At 45.1% G+C, this 21,067-nt stretch overlaps 1 protein-coding gene across 2 annotated transcripts; it reads right to left on the bottom strand.

Annotated features, from left to right (window-relative positions):
* Positions 1 to 431: 431 nt before the first annotated feature.
* Positions 432 to 21,021, bottom strand: DLGAP5 (DLG associated protein 5). Of its 2 annotated transcripts, none has more exons than XM_083435317.1 (19): positions 20,892 to 21,021; positions 19,087 to 19,329; positions 18,286 to 18,506; positions 16,993 to 17,073; positions 16,431 to 16,518; positions 15,927 to 16,031; positions 13,665 to 13,738; positions 13,002 to 13,288; positions 11,713 to 11,849; positions 10,568 to 10,697; positions 9,010 to 9,095; positions 8,662 to 8,822; positions 8,232 to 8,327; positions 6,576 to 6,786; positions 5,281 to 5,482; positions 3,556 to 3,616; positions 3,198 to 3,447; positions 2,297 to 2,346; positions 432 to 659 (listed from the first exon to the last, which is right to left on the bottom strand). In XM_083435317.1, the coding sequence occupies exons 2-19, from the start codon at positions 19,316 to 19,318 to the stop codon at positions 558 to 560; spliced, it is 2,574 nt and encodes an 857-aa protein (XP_083291443.1). In that variant the 5' UTR covers positions 19,319 to 19,329; positions 20,892 to 21,021; the 3' UTR covers positions 432 to 557. The 2 variants fall into 2 exon arrangements, with proteins under 2 accessions (XP_083291443.1, XP_083291442.1); XM_083435316.1 differs by having other exon boundaries at positions 20,888 to 20,999.
* Between the last annotated feature and the right edge of the window lie 46 nt (positions 21,022 to 21,067).

The following is a 21,067-nucleotide window of genomic DNA, read 5'->3' as shown; positions in this document are numbered from 1 at the left end:
AACTGGCCCGGAGGATGGGCAGGGTTCGTTTTACAGCCTCTTGTGGTTCTGTAAGAGGAAGTTATCTTCCTCCCTAGAAGTGGAGGTGAAAGGCAAAGGAAGGCATAATCCTGTGAACAGAATGTCCTCCAATTGAATCTGGCAAATCACAGCATAAACTAGGTTAAAAAGCAACAACCCACAGAGCTTTCTTATTCACATGAATGGTGCAGGTCACAGCACTCACATTTTCCTGGCCCAGATTAGCACAGAATACACCCCGCCCAGCTTGTTACAATACAGGACAGGTCTGAGCTGAAACAGAAATTGATCCAGAACTGTTTTCGGGGAAATCTTAGTTGATTTTGGGAGGGAAGAGGGATTATGGATGAGGAAAGATGTTAAAGAACCCACACAGATGATACTGAAAGGCAACCCAGAAGACGCAGACCAAACTTTAATAAACATTTAATAGGAGTACTTAAAAACACAAAAAACCACAGTAAATTTCCTTTTACCCACTCCCCCCACCCACCCCAGTTTGTAAATAAAAATCAATCTTATTCTGCCCCTTCTGATTAAGCAAGTGGAGAGAAAACAATGAGGTCGTTGCTTGGGTTGGCCACAAATTTCTCCGCCTGGTTCCTCGGAGTGACGAAAAGACTTTCATCCAGGCTGGGCTGTGGGGAACAAATAAGGAAGGTTATATAATATAATATAGACAGGAAAGCAGTAAATAAATCATGTCCATTGAAATCAGGTGCATGTTGTACACTGCTGAAAAATTCAAACTTTGGCTAGAAATCTGCTCTCCTGCTTTAGGAAAAAACTTTATGGCAGCAAAAGCAGTTTGACAGCATAACGGACTCTCTCAGAAAGTGATGAGCTCTCCATTATTCAAAGTTTTTAAGCAGAGGCTGAGTGGTCACCTGATTCTTTAACTCTGATTCCTACACTGCAAGGGGTTAACTCCTTTCGGTCCCTTTACAATTCTATGACCTGCACTTCCCCTCTTATTTCAAGACAGAATATACATTGATCTGCCTCCTCTCAATAATAGCCAAGTGATAAAAGACTGACAAGTGCTTTCACAAACAGCATCCAAGCTCTTTTCATTGCTGCGTGCCTTACACCCACTTCACACTTGCATGCATGCATGTATATATGCATGCAATGAACGGCTTCCTTAGCAGAAGTGACTCAGAGGCTTCTTGCTTAACGGCAACTGCCTCCAGGGCTTTCAAAAAAGTGACCTAACTGGTTAGAGCAGCAAACAGCCTAAAAGGGAGATCAAGGATCCTCCCACCGAATTTAGAGATACCATCTGACAGATAGATAGTTATCATAAACGGCAGCGGTAGCGTTACAGTTGCTTGTCATAAGGAGAAGTAGTTCCCGTGTGGATTAGAAGAACGTAATACGCTGAATTGCCTCATTGCCCAGCCTTAAGAGAAGTTAGTTACCCTAACTTTCCCCTAGGCTTTTGATCTGCCAAAGTAATGAAGGTGACAAATAAGGCTGAGCGATATATCATTGTATTGTTCAAAACTGGTTTGAAGTCCAGATTGTGATATCGGTTTCATAAGTTTTGACCTGGCAATATATTGTGAATCGTGTGTGCATGCACACGCTATGCAAAAATTACAATGCGGGGAAAACTGTGAAACTGCATTTCCTTAACATTCCGCACCCCACCCCTCATCCCCTATTGTTGAATTTAGATTGTAGGCTGCTTTGGGGCAGGGACCTGGCCATTTGTTCTAATGAAGCCGTCAAATGCTTTTCAAATAAAGAGTCAAGAAGCTGGATAGAATGCCATCCAGAGAAATTTTCACTCTGAGAAAAGGATCCGGTGAGGAGATGTGTTCATGCTCAGTTGCTCTGACGAGCCAACGGCTGCACTTTCCTAATAATCTATGTCCATTTGTTACTGATTTCTAAGGAGTTTGGGGGGGGGGTTGGGGGGGGAGGTGAAAGAGAAAGGGCTTCTTGACATAAGCCTGACTTCATTGCACCAGACAGCTGGAGTCCTTTGCAACTCGATGCAGCCTCCTTATGGCACATCATAATATGCATTATGCACAATCTCCATGTATAAGACTAGGGGTTTTTTTACTCTAAAATAGTGTTAAAAAATGGGGGTCGTCTTATACACGGGGGTCATCTTCCCCCATTTTCATAAATTTGAGTCCCCCAAACTAAGGGGTGTTATACACAGAAAAACATGGTATATATATTTAACAGAAAACCATGGCATCAGATTTGTCGCAGTAAGAAGTTCACCCAACCCAATTAGCTCCTTTTCAAACAAACATACCTGGAGTTCAAGCACTGCAGCGTCGCTGGAGAAGTCACCGAGAAGAGAACCTGGAAAATAAGGATATATTTCCAGTGGGCTTTTTAACCTAACTTAAGTCTGGTTCAGTAATATGTAGGGAGAGGGTTTCTAGTGGGCTGTGTCAATAAGGTTTGAGGATACACATCTCGTTACCAAGTACCTATGGTTCATGAATGACAGCAGGGATTCACCGCTGTCCCATCTCAAAACCAGCACAGGCAGTGACTGTTGGGGACATGTCTGATGTGTGCGCAACTGCACATGCGCACACAGTGCTGAACCCAGAGGTGACAGTGTTTTGAGGCTTTTTCAACGGGTGTTCTGATTCTATGCAATTTCACGCATAGATATAGCAGTCAAACACAAGGAAGTGTCAGCAGGGTGAGAATATAGGAGCAACGAGACACCCACCCCCAATGCTTAACATGTGAACTTGGAAGTCTGCCACGCTGTTCACAATGAGACTTCCTTTTCCTGAAAAACAAGCCTAGGGTGGCAGCCTAAAGGTTCTGGGCCAGATTTAACAAACCCTGTTAGCCCTTGCAAGGTCTAGAGCGACTGGGGTTCCCCCCACGGGCCCCCATATTGGCTCAGTGGGGTTAGGAGAGCCTCCAAACAGCAATTGTTACAGCCCTGTGCTGAATTCCACCTTCCATCTACAGATTAAAGCAGCTGATCACACAGGCTGCAACCTCCATAGAAGATTATGCCACAGTGCATTTGTTAGTCTTTAAAGTGCACCAAAAACACAATGTGGTGAGTGAGATACAAGCAGCTCCTTGAATTCAAATTCCGAACTGTTCATGTAATCACAAAATAATACATGGACCTTGGCCAGAGAGGTTCTTCCCGCTGCCTAAAAAGACCCATGGAAATCTACCTGTTTGACATTCTGGAGTGGGTAGCTCTTCAGCCTGGGAGCAAGTTCCTTCAGGCTGGGAATCCTCCTTGGGACTCCATGAAAGAACATCCTGTTCGCCCAGATCTGCAATCGTCTGTTTCACCTCTTCTGTAGCTTCTGAAACTTCTATTTTATCAATGGAACCTTCCAGGCCCTGAGAATCGGTAGAAATCAAGTCATCCATATCACACAAGGGTGATCCACTGTCACAAGTGGCTGTTTGTACATCCTAAGAGTTCAGGAAGGAAGAGAGAGAGATTTCAAGGAGCAGAATGAGAAGGGGGCCATTGTGAACTTTCAGGACAGGCACACATTCAACACAGACGATACAACTTACAGCAGCTTCTTCCGCCATGTCTTCTGCTGTAGCACAGGGTTCCTCCGCAGCTTGGATGTCACTGGGGGGAGACCACATGTGTTCATCATCAGTCAGAAACTTGCATGTTAGGTTTCATTCATCTTGGGGAAAGGTGTGCATGGGTGTGAATGACAGCTGACAAGGGCGGCCCAAATTCTCCCTCTCAGTTTACTTCCAAGATACTGGACGAACAATTACAAGGGCAAAGTTTACAGCGTGAATTAGCACTGAGAAGCACTTGTCTGAAATGAACAGCTGGGAAAAGTTTAAAGAATATTTATAGAAATATTGTAAAATTAATGAATGTTAGAAGAACGTTGGAATGAAGTCAGTAGAAATGTTATAAGGAATTAAGTATAAATTGATTAATAGAGTATTAAAGGAAAATAAGGTTAAAATGTGTTAAGATAATTATAGGATAGAAAACAGGGGAAGATGGGCAGGAAGTGGAATTAAGTATAAATAGATTAATTGAGCATTAAAGGTAAAAATATGGTTAGAATGTGTTAACACAATTATAGGATAGAAAACAGAGGAAGATGGAAAGGAATTGCTGAAACAATTAATAGAAGTGGAATACAAAAAGGGAGGTGTGAGGAGGTCGAGGAAATAAGGGAAAGAAAGTTAAGATGTTGAAATTGAAATTTTAAATGGTTTTTGTTTTGTTTTATTTGTTTGTTTTATTATGTTTGTTTTTTTATTATGTATTATATTATATTGTATTGTATGTTTTTTCTTTTTTGGTTTTTTGCAGTGTTGTGTTTAATTTGTCGGAAACTTAATAAATATTATTTGAAAAAATAATAATGAAATGAACAGCTGCTTCTCCCAGGCAAATATGCCAGCAGCAGGATCCCACCCCTTGCCCCAACTGCATCCTGCCTACAGCTAGAACAAAATATCATGATGCTGTGTTCAGCACTGGAAGAGACCGAGGTGACAGAGCTGTAGCCGTGACCAACAAAAATTGGGTCGTGCATTTTTGCCGGAGGGAACTGAGACGCGAGAAGAAGGCCATGGGTTTTTACGTTGTGCTCTCGGCGAGGGCATTTTCAGCACAAGTTAAAATGAACAGCTTCCAATGACAATTCAACTCCAAGCCATACAACCAGTCATCTGGCACAGGGAAAAGAAGGCAGAGGTCTTGAGCAGAGCGCTGTGGTGCAGGAAGAGAGCAGGCGTTGGTTGTGCCCCAAGAGGTGGCAAAAGCAAATGAGGGTTTCAGCTTTTGTGTTCCAATCCTATAGCTCAGTGTGGATCCCACCCAGCAGCTGCAACTAACCTGCTCAACAGCACCATCCTACATAAACCTTGGGGGCTGAATGGAGCCTCTGTTCACCAAGACAGAATAACTGTGGTAGGGACAAACAGAAAGCGGATCTGTTTCATGCTTTGTGTGTGAACACCCAAAATAATTTTTGCCGTTTACTATGCAAAACACTGTGTTTTCCTTGCCCAGGGAAGGGGGAGGCTGTGGCCAGATGATGCTGGACTACAATTCCCATCATCCCTGACTGTTGATCACACTGGTGGGAGCTGTAGGCCAGCCATATCTGGAGGTCCACAGATTCCTAACCCCGGAAAAGATGGACTTTCAGTTCAATCTCGAAATAGCCACTGACGAGGCGATTCATCTGGATCTCACTAACAGACAGTCATTTCTGCACCAGCCGAAAAGGGCTCACATTCAGGCCAACTGCATACCATTGTTCAGAAATGCAGCAGAGGTCAGTTCTGGCAGGTTCCAACACCGCACTCGGATCCGAAGGAGGAGGAATGGCGTTGGACGCGGTTGGCGTGCCTAGCCTTATAACACAGGTATCTGCACAGCTTTGAAGCAGGGCCCTGTTGGCAGATCTTGGAGTCATCCGCCTGGAAGTCCTGCTTGTAGATTGAGGAGTCCTGCCTGAGCAGCGGAGAGAGGAGGAATAAATCAATGGATATTCTATTAGGATGACATGCATGTCAATAGAAAATCTGAATTCTTCAGAATTGCCCCATGTCCTGAAACATATAGAAGCTGCTTAAATCGGACATAGGGGAAGCGGAAGATTGGCTCCAGTCTCTCTTCCTGTTTGGACTGGTGTGCCAGCTGTGTCCACTCAGAAAACTAGGAGATGGCTTCCACCATTCATACCCTGAAAACTTCTCAATGGGATTGCTGAAGAATATCCTTTGCATGGAGCTGCCCTGGAAAATGAGCTACAAACTTTAACAGGTACAGAGTACAGAGTGAAATCTTCACTGGCTACGGGGCCCAATTAAAGCAGAGGTCTTAAACCCAAGAACTGAGACTTCTCACTTTTGGAGTTGTTTCAACAAACCTTTGTGCTGTGTGGTGGGTGTGTATGTCTATGGAGAACAGGAAGCACACGCGCTGCCTCTTAGCTCACAAAACATTTGGTCTGGGGTAGGGGCTGGGGAGATAAATTCATGGTTGCCCTACCTACTAAAGGTAAAGGTACCCCTGCCTGTACGGGCCAGTCTTGACAGACTCTAGGGTTGTGTGCCCATCTCACTCAAAGAGGCCGGGGGCCAGCGCTGTCCGAAGACACTTCCAGGTCACGTGGCCAGCGTGACAAAGCCGCATCTGGCGAGCCAGAGCCGCACACGGAAACGCCGTTTACCTTCCCGCCAGTAAGCAGTGCCTATTTATCTACTTGCACCCGGGAGTGCTTTCAAACTGCTAGGTTGGCAGGCGCTGGGACCAAACAACGGGAGCGCACCCCGCCGCAGGGATTCGAACCGCCGACCTTTTGGTCAGCAAGCCCTAGGTGCTGAGGCTTTAACCCACAGCGCCACCCGCGTCCCGCCCTACCTACTATTCCTTTTCTAAAGAGAGACCTGCTTCGCCATCACCTCCATGCTCCTCATTCCCAGTAACTGGGTAAGGCATGCTCACCAGAAGCGCACTCGACTTCCAGAGGCGCCCCCTGCAGCAAAGAAGCTTCCCCTTCACGCCCAAATTCACTCACAGAAGGAACTGCTCCAACACTGACCTGGGAAAGGCCTGGGTGATTCAATTTTGAAAAACCCTCCATCAAACGTCACTTTCTCTGGGGTTTCTTGACCTGCAGCCTCCACCATCAGCCCTTCTGCTTTCATCCTGTTCTTCACGGCTGCCTTTATCGCTGCAAGGCGCTTTCGGGCTGCTCTCCTTTCAACAGAGCCACCCCCTGCTTTGGTTGCCCTTTGAGGGGCTGCCTTCTTCTGAAAGGCAAAAGGAGGGACAGCATTTTCTCCCCACCTTCTAAGAGCTCAGACAGAAAACTGACACAGTGCAGGACCCTTCAGCCTTCTGGATGTTGATAAATTACCCGCATCCCTGCCCATGCTTGCTGGGGCTAGTGAATTTAAGCAACACCTGGAGGTCTAAAGTTTCCTCACGCCTCCCACAGCAGCCAGGGAAATGCCAATTCAAATCTCAGCCGAAGCCTGAAACCAGACTGGCATGGATCCAGAAAATCAGGCTCATCCAGGAATGTGTATAGTTGCTCCGCCACAACCCTCTCAATTATGTACCACAGAAAGGAAGCATTTGCGACCAGGCAATAGTTGCTACAATCTGCTGCATCCAGACCTGGCTTTATCAGTAACGGTTGCAGCTTAAGTCCTGCAAACTTGTAATGATTGCAAACTTTGGAACTTTAGGGCTAGCCAAATACAGCTGGCTTATTATCCTGTGAGACCAACCTGAGGACCTCCAAATGTTTCAGACTACAACTCCCATTAGCCTGTGCCAGCCCAGCTGTGCTGACAGGGGCTGATGGGAGTTGTAGTTCCAAAACAGTTGCAGGGCCCCCAGGTTGACAAAAGTTCCACTGGGATATAGAGCCCTCTAATGGTGAACTATAGAATGACATGGACTCCACTCACTACGGAAACAGCAAAATCACTGGTTAGATTAACAGAATTGTTGGAAGGGACCCCAAGTGTCATCTCGTCCAACCCCCTGCAATGCAGGAATTTCAGCTAAAAGTGTGCAGATGGAACCCTGACTTTTTCTCCTAAAGGCACTCTTTGATTTACTTCTCTAGAACACATTTCAAGCAATCAGTGTACTTCACATTATCTCCGATACCCCTGAAAGGTTGACCAGTGTTTTTACCACCACCGCATACTGAGAGCAGGGGGCTTGCCAAAGGCCATGACCTGGAGGTTGCAAGGCTTACAGATCACTCTTAGCAAGCATCTGTCTCTGGCACTTTCTACTATTTGAACTGCATGTTTGCACAAATTCAAAGAACCGCACAGGGCTCCCCCTCCCGACTCCGGTCAGAGTGCCCAGTCTCCCACCCTGCCCTGTAGGTCAGCAAGAGGATGATGGGTGAGGATGGGGGATGGCATGGACCACTTTTTGGCTGGACGAAACAAAAACATGGTCCCCAATGAGCTTACAAACCAAAATACAGCACAAAGGATACATGGGTCAGCGATGTGAGTGCAGACTGGGATTGTTTCAGTCGCAGCTGCTGAGGCTACGTGACAGTTACCCTAGAGAGAAAATGCTGGTTTCCTGCCTAGAGGCCCAGTGAAGATCTACTCCAAAAAGTGAGAGAAGTATTTGTGGGGGTTTTTTTAGCAACCTCCTGGAGTTGCTTTGGGAAAATCTGTCTTTTGGTAATCAAGAGCAGAATTACAGAAGCCTCTCATACCTTGAGGGGTCTCTTGGCCTGGACATCGTCTGCCATTTGCCATCCATTCTCCTGGAGTTTCCTCAAGTTCTCAAATTTTTTCTTTACGTCTTCTACCTATATTCAGAAAACCAAAAGCAATGAGAAAGAAACAACGATGGCAGGAGTAACCAGCTCAATTAGCCGTATTTATTGAACTGACTTAAATTTAAAACTTCATTTGGCTGCATTCTTTTAAAAACAAGACAAAGAGCCCTAAATGCCCAAGAAACTTATAGGGTAAAAGGCAAAGGGCTAAACCTGCAGAAATCATGAAACAGCTTCCCAAAGCTGATCTGCACACAATGCAAGTGGGAAGGATAAGTGTCCTGTATTGAAGCTGTGGGATGACAATGCGCTCTTGAAGAACCACCTGAATATGAGACAAACTTTAAAAAAACAGAGATCTTACTTGGAAGTTCACCATATCCCAGAATCCATCCAGATCATCACAGGTTGTTTCCTTTTCTCCACGTCTGAACTCACAGTTATCCACCAGCCCTTCAAACTGCTTGAATCTCTCGGCTATCAGCAGCCTGGTTTGCCCAACAGTGGTACGGACAAGATCTTTGGCTGTGGGAATGAATATTTCACTATGTATAGTAAAATGTTTGATGAGACATTTAAGAAGCCTAATTCGTACAAATCTCGCTTGTGTAGCTTGGGAGTGTCAAGGCCAAAGCCACTCGGGCCAACAGACTCGAGCAAACTGTTCCATCCAGGACAGCAATTTTGCAACTCCTTCAGCTGCTTCACTTACCATCCTCTGGAATATCCGCCTCAGCTGCTCCATCCCACTGAAGGCAGTGTGATGCCAGTCTCTCTGCCTCGCACCGAAGGAGGTTTCTTTAAAAAAGCAGAGAGACAGAATGAGTACAGTCATAAAAGGTAAAGGGACCCCTGACCATTAGGTCCAGTCGTGACCGACTCTGGGGTTGCGTGCTCATCTCGCTTTAATTGGCCGAGGGAGCCGGCGTTTGTTCGCAGACAGCTTCCGGGTCATGTGGCCAGCATGACTAAGCCGCTTCTGGCGAACCAGAGCAGCACACGGAAATGCCATTTACCTTCTTGCCGGAGCGGTACCTATCTACTTGCACTTTGATGTTCTTTTGAACTGCTAGGTTGGCAGGAGCAAGAACCGAGCAACGGGAGCTCACCCCGTCACGGGAATTCGAACCGCCAACCTTCTGATCGGAAAGTACTAGGCTCTGTGGTTTAACCCACAGCGCCACCCGCATCCTGAGTACAGTCATACCTCAGGTTAAATGTGCTTCAAGTTGAGCGTTTTCAAGTTTCGCTCCGCGGCAACCGGAAGTAACGGAGCGCATTACTTCCGGGTTTCGCTGCTCGCACAGACACTCAAAATGACGTCACACGCATGAGCGGAAGCGGCAAAACTTGACCCACCCTCCAGAATGGATCTCATTTGCATCCAGAGGTACCACTGTACTTGGCAATACTGGAGACAGGGTGGGCTTCACACGAACCTTGCTCCAATTCCCAGCCCTTTAAAATAATTTGCATTTGCATTCCACCCTTCAGGTGGCTTCCCTGGGGGTTCCCCGCTTCTTCCTCACAATATGCCCTGTGTTGGAGGTTTCACCGAAAGAGGGTGACTGCCTTGAAGTCATCCCGGGAGTTGTGTGTCCAGGTTAAGGATCTGAGCCCAGTCTTGCCAGGCCCTGGCCCAACCAACTACCGACAACATCACACATGACCTTGGTCTCTCAGCCTAACCAACCTTACATGGCTGTTGTGAGAATAAAATGGTCCTCAAAAGCTTATTTACCATTTGAGGCCCTGCTAGTATGACTGTGCATTTAATTCCGTTATAGATATTGCTGCATATATTGAGTATTGTACTAACGACGGACAGCATAAAACGGTTTTAGAGAAATAATAATGATAAATCTGGGAGAGAGGTAATCTCCTTGGATGATTAATAAGTTCTCATGCTGTTCTATTAAGTCGCAAAACACCTGTGGAGGGCTTTCCCAATGCCAACCGAGCCAACCCCTCCATTTAAGAGTTCAGATGTGTTTGAGGTGTCAATGGGCTCTGAGCTGAGTGAGAGGGAAAGTGTGCCAGATTAATGGGCTCAAAATGAACTTTAGAGACACTGCAGCTCAAAGGGAAGAGGGCAGGGAACTAAAGTGCCTTTTACTGGGTCAAGCATTTAGCTCTGCAGTTCCTTTGATGGCAAAGTGAATCTCATACAAAGCAGAGGGACTACCCATCAAGAGTTCCATCCGCCAGTGTTCTCTTCAGTCATGCTCCCAAGTGTATCAGTCTGGACCCCTCTGCCCTTTTGTACAAACCTGAAATAGGGCACATTGTGTTGTGGCTCTCCTGCTGGGTCAGATGAATCGCTTGCTGGCAGATCCACTTTCTGTGGATTGATCTGCTTCTCAAAGGGAGTCGCATCCATTGTTTCTTTAGTTACACATTCTGAAAGATGAAGGATATTTTTACAGAGAAAACTGCAGAACACTGTAAAAAGTACAGAAAAAAAATCATGCCGCAATATAACTCTGTCAGTCCGCCTGAATTGCCTATCTTTTGACAACTTATCAAGTTTAAACTTATACTATATATCCATAAAACCGTAATACAGTGGTACCTCGGGTTAAGAACTTAATTCATTCCAGAGGTCCGTTCTTAACCTGAAACTGTTCTTAACCTGAGGTACCACGTTAGCTGATGGGGCTTCCCGCTGCTCCTGTGCCACACAATTTCTGTTCTTATCCTGGGGCAAAGTTCTTAACCCGAGGTACTATTTCTGGGTTAGCGGAGTCTGTAACCTGAAGTGTCTGTAACCTGAATAGAAGAAGAAGAGTTTGGATTTGATATCCTGCCTTTCACTCCCTTTAAGGAGTCTCAAAGCGGCTAACATTCTCCTTTCCCTTCCTCCCCCACAACAAACACTCTGTGAGGTGAGTGGGGCTGAGAGACTTACGAGACTACTGCTCTTAACCACTACACCACACTGGCTCTCAAGGTGCTATTGGAGGATACAGGAAGTTGCAACAGCTTACAATTCAAGACTGTATCACTCTCCAGTCTCAGCCACAATGATAAATCAACTTGAGCTTCAGTCCACTAAATGGCACAATCTTGAAAATAGGTTTAGCATTTTAATTGTGTTTTACAATGTTTGAAGTATTTCGGGTGGACATCACACGAACAGCATGCAATTCCTGTTCCTAAATTTGAAACTTTCATTAGCTGCTATGAAAGCCTTGTGGTGCTATGAAGCAGGATACATATTCCATATGAACAGATCGATAGCTTAGGAAAGCCTTACAACAAACCTGTAAGGAAGGTTGGCACTGCAGGTGAAGGGGCTGGGAGAAGGGCAACTGGACTAGGACCAGTTGTGAGTTCAAAGTGGAATATGGGACTTTGGGCTGAAAGTTAGCAACCATGCTACAAAAGCGTTCTCCTCCCACTCCCCCAGACACACCTGTGTTAGCATCTGGAAATTCAAGTACAGATGGATGTTCCTGAAGATCTGCCTTTGTCATTCCTGGGCTAGAGACCTTCTGTTTAAGCCCACAGTCCTGTGGCAAAGCTTCCGGAGCACCTTCTCCAGGGACTTGGCTAGGGAAAATAATAATTTACTTGGCATTATGTTTTACATGTATGTTTTAATGTATTTTTAGTCTTTTGTTGCAAGCCGCCTAGAGTGTCTGGGGAAACCCAGCCAAATGGACGGGGTATAAATAATAAATTATAATTATAATTAGGCAAGCATCTGAATAGACAGAAGATTAAAGCATTTAGGCAGTTTAAGTTCCATTAATGACATAGCACAAAAACTTTCCTGCCAGGGAAGGAATGGGGGGGGGGGGGCTGCGATGGAAGATTGGAAAAAATGTAAAGTATATTTACAGAAATATTGCAAAATTAATGAATGTTAGAAGAATATTGGGATGAAGCTACATGGTTTTAGCAGAAGTGTTATTAAGAATTATATGAATATTAAGTGTTAATGTGATAAAGTGGAAAATTTAAAGTTAAATTGTGTTAGGATAAATTATAGAACAAAAATTGAAGAGGGAAAGGATTTGTTGAACCAGTTAATTTGAACCAGAATACAAAAAAGGGAGGTGCGAGGAAGTCGAGGAAATAAGCTAATGAAAGATATAAATATAAAATTTGGATGTGTGTTTTTGTTTTGTTTTTATGTTGTACTGTTGTATTGTATTCTTTTTATTGTTGATGTATTGTTTGTTGAATCCATGTATTGTTTTTCTTGATTGCTTTTTCTTTTTATAATTATAAAATATCTAATAAATATTATTTTTTTATTAAAAAAAAGAATGGGGGGGGGCTGCTTCTCTTACATGGAATTTTGACTGGGTCAAGGCAGTGCACTCATTTGCCACAGCTACTTCAAAATAAACAGCAGGCAGCTTTCCACTGATATTTTTAATGAGGTCAGGCTTGCAAATATTCAGCTCACTCAGGAAATCTGAACACTGGATCTGAGCCTTCATAATATTGGCCTGAGTCAAGGTGTCAACTCTAAAGGACTTCCCAGATCTCATGGTTCCATCAAATGATGCACATCAAGAGTGGCTAATGTCTTTGGGGACAAAGTCCACAGCAATTCATAGTAAAACCTCCGGGAGCTGGAAGTACCAATTTTTAATTTCTAAAAAGGACAATTTTTGCAGAGGTCAGACGGATGTTACAAAAACATTTGGGCAACTCCTTATCTCATCAGAGGACCCAATGGTAGCCCATTACCTGGTGGTCTCTGCAGGGCTCCAGCAAAGATTGGGCGACAGGAATACATCTGCCTTGGAAGGGGACATTGGCTTGACTTTGTAGGCGGTCAAACCCTCCAGAGGCTTGAACACAAAATTCTGAGGGGCAAATGAGCGCTCTCTCCTTTGTGGTGCAGGAGCCAGGATGATAGGAGCTGGAAGGTTTTCTTTCTCCAGGTTTTCTTTCTTCAGCTTTGCGGCTGTAACCAAAGGGATTTGGGTGATCGGAGGCCCCACCGAATGATTCTCTTTCACGCCACACAACACCTGTAACAGGACATAAAGGTTTATTTGTTTTTCTTGAATGATTTTTCTCAGCCAGTAAGGAGCAGACATGTCACCCTAAATGCATTATAAGGGCAATACACACAAACACACACACACACTTTCCATCATTGTTACACTTCTAGAAATATGCATGCAAATAGGAGAATTAGAAAAGCAGATAACATTGGAAATGTTGGCTGATGGGAAGCGAAGTCCATTGACGTATGGAGAGCCATCCAGTCCCCAAATCCTGCTCAGTATTCTTAATCTTTCCCCCATTACATGTTGATAACATGAATCTAACAAACAGGGCTGTAGAGATTATTGATATGAAGGTTGCAGTGTGTGAAACACTAGGAAAAGCCAAGACACTTACTGTTGCCTTTGCATTTTTGACCCCTCTCTGCTGCTGCTTGCTGTTACTTGCTTCCCTTTTCTGCGGCGGAAAACCTAAAACAAGAAAAGCTGCAAGGTTCTGAAAAGCTCATCAGAACTAGGAAGGACAAGTCAGATAAGTTTCTCAAAAGCTTTTTATGGGGACACATCCCAGATATTTGGGAAGGGCAGTTGTAGTGAAGAAGCAAAGCATTGTGGGGAGAAAAAAAAGGCCAAAGGATTTATGGGGAATGCGTTCTTGTTGCTTTAAGTGGAGACTTGCTGTCTATGGGAGTGAGAATCCTTATCGTGGGCATCTGCAAAAAGAAACTCTCCAAGTGATTAGTGGTATTCTAGCACCTGGTACTTAACAAAGCTGCCTGGGTGTGAATGAGTTATCAACCCTAATCACTCTGAGAATGGGTATCTGGTGAGTCTCTGAAAATAAGGAGGAACCTTTTGATCCAAGTTCCTGAGAATTAACAAGCTCAGCTGTCCCAAGTTAAGTAATTAGTCAATAAGCTGACCATTGGTGCATTTAAACATCATCAAGAATTTTGATTGGATCAGAGTTCCATTTCCACGTGAATTTTAGAAATAAAGACTCTGAGAAAGTATTTGCCGGTCTGTCAGCTTACCACCTTGCTGACAGTTGTCCTGCCTGTGGGTCTTTGTAATGAAGAGCTTTTCTGTCTTTGAGATGTAGATTCCATTGAGGACTTTGAAATTATACTAACTTTGTCTTTGTTCTCATTTGTAAGTATGTTAGCTAGCTATACTTTACCATGTTATTGTTTTCTGTTTGAAATGTATAAGAGGATGTGCCTACTTTTTAAAGTATGTTTAAACCTGTTTTTTAAAAATAAATTTGAAAAAGAGAACTTTTCTTGTCCTGTGTGCCATTCTGGGGGGAGGTCCGAGTCCAGAAGCCTGACCAATCAGTTACGCACTACTTGTTGAATTTCTGCCTGGATTTTTGTGAAAGTAACTTGCAGGGCAGGGCAGCTGGTAACTAGGAAGCTTAACTTTCTCCCTTGAGCTACGTTTTCTGGTGCCCTGGTACAAGGGAGTGGTGGCAGCAACTACCCTTTTGATGCATTTTGTCCTATAAAAAGTATATGCTGCCAGCTGCCGTTTCTCTGAACCTGACCCAGCTGGATGATAAGGACAGGTGAGGGAGGGGTGCGTGGCCGGAGCATTACTACAGCTGTAATATTTGAGAAGGGCTCAGTAGTAGAGCATCTGCTTTGCATGCTGTAGCAGGAACCCCCCCCCCCCATCATTCAGTTTGTACAAACTTCACACACACTCACACTCACACACTACATACGCTACACTTCTGTTATAAATTCATAGAAAATCAACCATACATCAGATTTGCACTGTTCCACTTTTATTTTACTCCATGAAGGAAGGACTACAACATGGGGAAGGTTTGATACAGGCCACCATAATCCCTTAAGCATAGCAGCACATCCACAGGAGCCCTGCCCAGTTGCTATGCCAACCCTGATGGTCCCAGACAGAAGACAATCAAAAATCACAACAGACTGTATACACGAGTGGATTCAACACGGACTATAACAAAAGAACAGTGATTGGATTCCCCCTCAGGGGGCAGGAAACTGCGACTACCTTTGTCTTCAGAAAATGACTCATGGGGAGGGGGAAAGAGGGGAACCAGCCAGGTGACAGGACACTCAGGTTACCACCACAACTCCTCCCTCAACCCCTCCTTTCTGTAATGTATGCATGATGTTTCTGGAGGTGGGCTTGACCTAGAGGAAGGGAATTTCAAAAGTTTTTATAAGGTCTTGCACACCATTTTTCTGTGTCTTTCCTCTCTCCTGCGAGTGAGGGGAACACCCTGCTGCAACAGTACAATAAAGGCCAAGCCTACAGGCTGCTGATTTGCTCCAATTTACTCTGGTTGGTGTCTTTACTCTTTGTCCAAGGGAGCCCTCGGATTTTTCCGGTAACAATGCCAAAAGTCCAAGGTTTAATCCTTGGCATTTCCAGCTAGGGCTGGGATAGAGCCTTGTCTAAAGAAATCTTAGAGCGCTGCTTCCAGTCAGTGTACAGAATACTGAGCTAGATGGACCAATGGCTGACTCAGTACAGTATGAGGCAGCTTCCTATGTTCCTGGAGGAAAAAACCACGTTGAAAGTTCAATTTGGGCCAAGAGGAAAATGCAGGGTTGTCGCTATATGCATTGCTTGACCTTTCACTCCCCAATCCACAGCTGTTTACTACCTCACTCACCTGCGCTCACAGCGGGCCGAGATATCTGTGGTATTTTGGTCAGAGCAGCAGCGGTGGCCCTTGTAGCTCTTCTAGCAGCAGTGGTGGAAGTTGAAGGCTGCACCCCTGAAGGTGGGGGAGAGAGATGTGTACTCCTTAAAACATTTCACATTCTGGGCGTAAGACGTCAACAGCACAACCTACTCAGAATCAAGTCCCAGAATCAAGTTTTAGCAGAGGCTGTACGTGGCAGTAATTCACAGAAGACCTGATAACTGGACAGGACCTGCCGTGGGAGCCAATAGATTTCTGTACGTGGCTGGTGGGAGTCACACTCATACGATTAACAAATGCAACCAATTCCAACTGCAGCCACATTGCTTTGCATGTGCAGGAGTTCAATGGAAGACTTGAACTCAGAGCTCCAGGAGCAGTGCTTTAGCACTACGCTATCCAGAAACTCACACGTATAGTAGCCCCAAAAGGTTTGGGGCAATCCTGCAGGGTTTGGATGACGAGGCATACCTTTCCTCTCTTTGGGGGGTTTGTCTACGTAGATCTGCCTCTGGTTATGCTGAGCTGTTTGCGGAGTGGTGCCCTTGCTAGGTACCATCTATAGAGAGAAATGGAGTCAGGGTTTCATAATGGCATACCTTTGTTACTGGGAGACACACACACACAGTTTACCATCCATTTCCTTCCTTTAATTCCCAATAAGAGCCTGTGGTGAGACAGTTGCCTCAGTTATATGAACCTTACATCTATTCTTGCAAATAAGCCCACTTGCATATATTCTGGCCGAACATATATAGGTAGGTTAGGATTTACTTTGCCATTATTAAATCTCTTTAAGGGCTCAAATTAACACAAAACATTTGCAAAGCTACAAACATTTTGAGTTGGCCATGACCCTTAATTTCAAGGTGCACACACATAACACACAAACTTAACCCCATATGTAGAAATAAATAAAAAAACACCAACAATAAAGACTACCTACCCCTGGTTTATTACCAAGCTGCCATAGTTCTAGCAGCTCATTTTTCTGTTCAAACCACATGTAAAAGAATAAAAATGTAAGACAAACCACTGATTGCGGAGGTCTAGCTGGTGGTCTGATTGATTCTTGCAGTTGGTTCTTCACCTTTGACCTTGTTAACCGCGTTTCCTAGGAATACCCAACAGATAGAGTAAGCACACATCACCCCCAGAAACACACATTTCCTATTAAATTTTAAACCAATAAACATTTTTTTAAAAAAACAACAACCTGTATTTGCACCTCCTAACCAGAGTAGCCAACCATATGAAAGAATGGCCAGGCTGCCCAAAATCAGTGACCATAATCAGGTATTCTGGCAGACACGAAAAAAGCAACTCTTTCAAATTTCTGTGACAGACCACCACCTTCTATAATGTATGCATGATGCTTTTAGGGTGGTCTCTACTGAAGGGGTTGGACAATTTCAAAAGTTTTTAAAGGTTCCTGCACACTTTATTCTTGGCCTCTCTTACCTCCTTACCAGGAGGGGAGGGAACTTTCTTGGAACAGAAAAATAAAGACTTGCCTTGCTTTCACTGCATCCTGCCTCCACCCATTTGTCTCTGATGGATTATGGACTTAGGGGACTCAGTACCTTGGGGAGTTGGGCAGCAAAAGCCGCCCCCCCCCCCATTTTTCTATAACATACCTATCAGCATACCTCTGACCAGCAAACCAGGGCAAACACTATGCTCAATTTTGTTTTTACAGGGTACATTTATCTACTTTGCCCTACATCCAGTGCACTCAAACTGCTGGTTTGGGAAGTGGTATACACACCATGTTAGCTACACTCCAGATCTATCCTGTCGTTTCCATTGAAATATTGTGCTTTGATGCATTCCCCCTCCCCCCTAAAAAAACACCAGTTTTCAAACTGAAAGAATGGCCTAGTTGTGCTTAAAGCCAGTAATGTGTGCACAGCCCAAGTCACATGAGAAGGTTGCATGCATATCTTATTTTTCCCCTGACGGAAGTGATTGAGTGTTTGAAATGAGAACTTATGGACTTCCCTTATCCTGGTTCAGGGGACAATTTATTCAAAACAAGCTGCCCTGGCAAACCCCTGCTCTGAAGGCCCTTGACTTTAATAATGGAACACAAGTGACTGTCAGCACCACAATTACACATAAGAGACATCAATTATTGGAGTGCCCATTGTGAATCAAGCTGATTCCCTCCTTCCTTAACCACTACCCACCAATCCATTTTTTTCTGGTCCACATAAGGCATACCACCCCTCCAAAATCAGAACCTATTTCAAACCATAATATTCAACTCTGGTTTGGACAACCCAACAACATGGAAAAGACACACAGGAGAGTTAAGTACACGTACCACACTTGCTGCTTTTGTTACAGTTTCCCTTGGCTTGCTGAGCACCGGTATATTTGATGGTTTTAAAAGGAAGGCAGGTGCCTCTGGTTTGAATTGCCCACATTTAAATATGGGCTTTCTCTGCTCCTTTAACTTCCGTAGTTCTTTCTCAGCTTTGTAACGCTGTAGCATTTCCAAACGCTCCTGTTCGCGAGACTTAGCTGAAACGCTTGATTTCTGGCCTACATAGGAAGCAAAAATAACTTTAGATCCCATCAGAATAACTTCAGAGGAATTAACAGTCTAATCACATCTGTGTTTACATCAAAACATCTCATAGATTTCAATATGATTTACTTCCAAAAGGGACCTAAATTGGAGGCAGCCATATTCATCTACCTATCCACTATTACCCCAAGGTCTCATTCCATTGTCATTTCAGTCCAGAGGATCAAATATGCAAAATTAGTATTATCTGCCACTACATGAATCACTTTACACTTGTTTACATTGAATTGCACCTGCCATTTTACTGCCTGTTCGCCCACTTTCAAGAGATATTTTTGAAGCTCTTCACAATCTTTTTGTTTTAACCACTCTGATAAATAATTTACTATCATCAGCAAATGAGCCTCTCCAACTTAACATTTGGGTGCCTTAGGAATTCTGAGGTGGGTGACGTCTGAACTTGGTCATTTATCAGTTTCTGTTTTGTTAATAAGGCCTCTGTAGCACATTAACTTTGTAGATGTAGGAAACTCTACAATGACAGAGCCTAAAAATCAGTGCTTTGTCAAACACGAGTTGCAAGTCTTTACTTACTTGACTTTGTGGTGCTCCTTAGGAAGTATCCTTCACCTGACTCCTCCAGCAGCGAAGGCTCACCATTTCTTGATGCCTGTGCGTTGACATCAATGAGTCCAAACTGCCTGCCTTTGTTAAATTCCTTGTGTCTGCTCTCCTTCTGGGAAATGGACTTTCGGTGGGCAAGTTTTGTCTTCAAGGCCTCCGTACTTAGGTCCTTCTTGTACCGAGCAGCAAAAGTGGCAGCCATCCTGCTGTTTTCTAGATGCGAAGTGAGAAAGATTATAGGCTATGGATGCCCGCCCTTTTGTGGCACGCTACTTGCACTACAGTAGTGATGTATAGAAGTGAGAGCTGGACCATAAAGAAGGCTGATCACTGAAGAATTGATGCTTTTGAATTATGGTGATGGAGGAGACTCTGGAGAGTCCCATGGACTGCAAGAAGGTAAAACCTATCCATTCTTAAGGAAATCAGCCCTGAGTGCTCCCTGGAAGGACAGATACTGAAGCTGAGACTCCAACACTTTGGTCACCTCATGAGAAGAGAAGACTCCCTGGAAAAGACCCTGATGTTGGGAAAGATGGAGGGCACAAGGAGAAGGGGACGACAGAGGACGAGATGGTTGGACAGTGTTCTCGAAGCTACCAGCATGAGTTTGACCAAACTGTGGGAGGCAGTGGAAGACAGGAGGGCCTGGCGTGCTCTGGTCCATGGGGTCACGAAGAGGCGGACACGACTAAACAACTAAACAACAACAACTGCCTGCTTTGCCTGCAATAGGAGTCTTGTATAGCTCAATATACAAGAGCCTAGTCCAGCATCCAGTTCTCACAGGAGCCAACCAGGTGCCCAATGGGGAACCCTCAAGCAGGATTTGAGAGCAACAGCACCTTTCCCCACTTGCAATTCCTTGTAAATTGACCAGAGAAAACTACAATATCCCTGCATGCAGAGGAAGTGGCTACTTGAGGATGTGCAATCAGGAAGAATGTAATGCTATGAAACACCGTCCTGATGCAGGGGTCAGCAACCTTTTTCAGCAGGGGGCCGGTCCACTGTCCCTCAGAAATTGTGTGGGGGGGGGGGCGGACTATATTTTGAAAAAAAAAATTGAACGAATTCCTATGCCCCACAAACAACCCAGAGGTGCATTTTAAATAAAAGCACACATTCTATCCATGTAAAAACACACCGATTCCTGGACTGTCTGCAGGCCGGATTTAGAAGGAGACTGGGCCAGATCTGGCCCCTGGACCTTAGTTTGCCTAGCCATGTCCTGAGATATTTGGATGAGGGGGTGGTTTGCAAATTTAACACATATTAGTAAGTCCCCTGCTGCAGGATCAGGCCAAAGGGGGCCCAGCATCCAGATCTCACAGTGGCCGACCAGGTACCCCAGTTGGGAATCCCACTTGTGGTTCCCAGCAACCGGCACCCAGAAGCATTTGCTGCCTCCCAGAGCAGAGCCTTCGTGGCCATTGACTCCAATGGGTCTAATCCGAGAAGGACTGGCATCGCAGGCCACCTAATATCCCGGAATTATTCAGAGGACAGCGCGCTCGTTGGAGAGCAGCCGCGATTGATGCCTCCGCAAATCTTCCCAACCCTCGTTGCGAAAGCCGTCCACAAGCGGCTATCTTGTGGCAGGGAGTTCCGCAGACCCGCTCCGCGAAGGAGGACTAGCGTTCGGCCGAAGCTTCCCCCACTCATAAGAAGACGAACGAACCGCCGAGCGACCGGTCCTCCACCCCCTTCTTTCACCCGCTCTCCCCCCCAATTTATGGGGCCGTCTCATTCCCCACGGCCGCCGGTCAACTCACCAAACGCGGCCTCCCCGCTCCAGCGTCGACCCCCAAACCGCCTCTCTGCTCGCCTCAGATTCAAATATTATAGTCCCCGCCGCTGATTGGTCGCCGGCTTCAGAATGCAGGCCGCCCATTGGCTGCCTTGCCCACCAATTGGAGGCTCGCTTGCTCAAGCGCGCTTTGGTGGGGGG

Source organism: Podarcis tiliguerta (assembly GCF_965153285.1).
Source record: "Podarcis tiliguerta genome assembly, chromosome: 1".
Lineage (NCBI taxonomy): Eukaryota > Metazoa > Chordata > Lepidosauria > Squamata > Lacertidae > Podarcis > Podarcis tiliguerta.
This window is presented reverse-complemented; position numbering and strand designations above follow the sequence as displayed.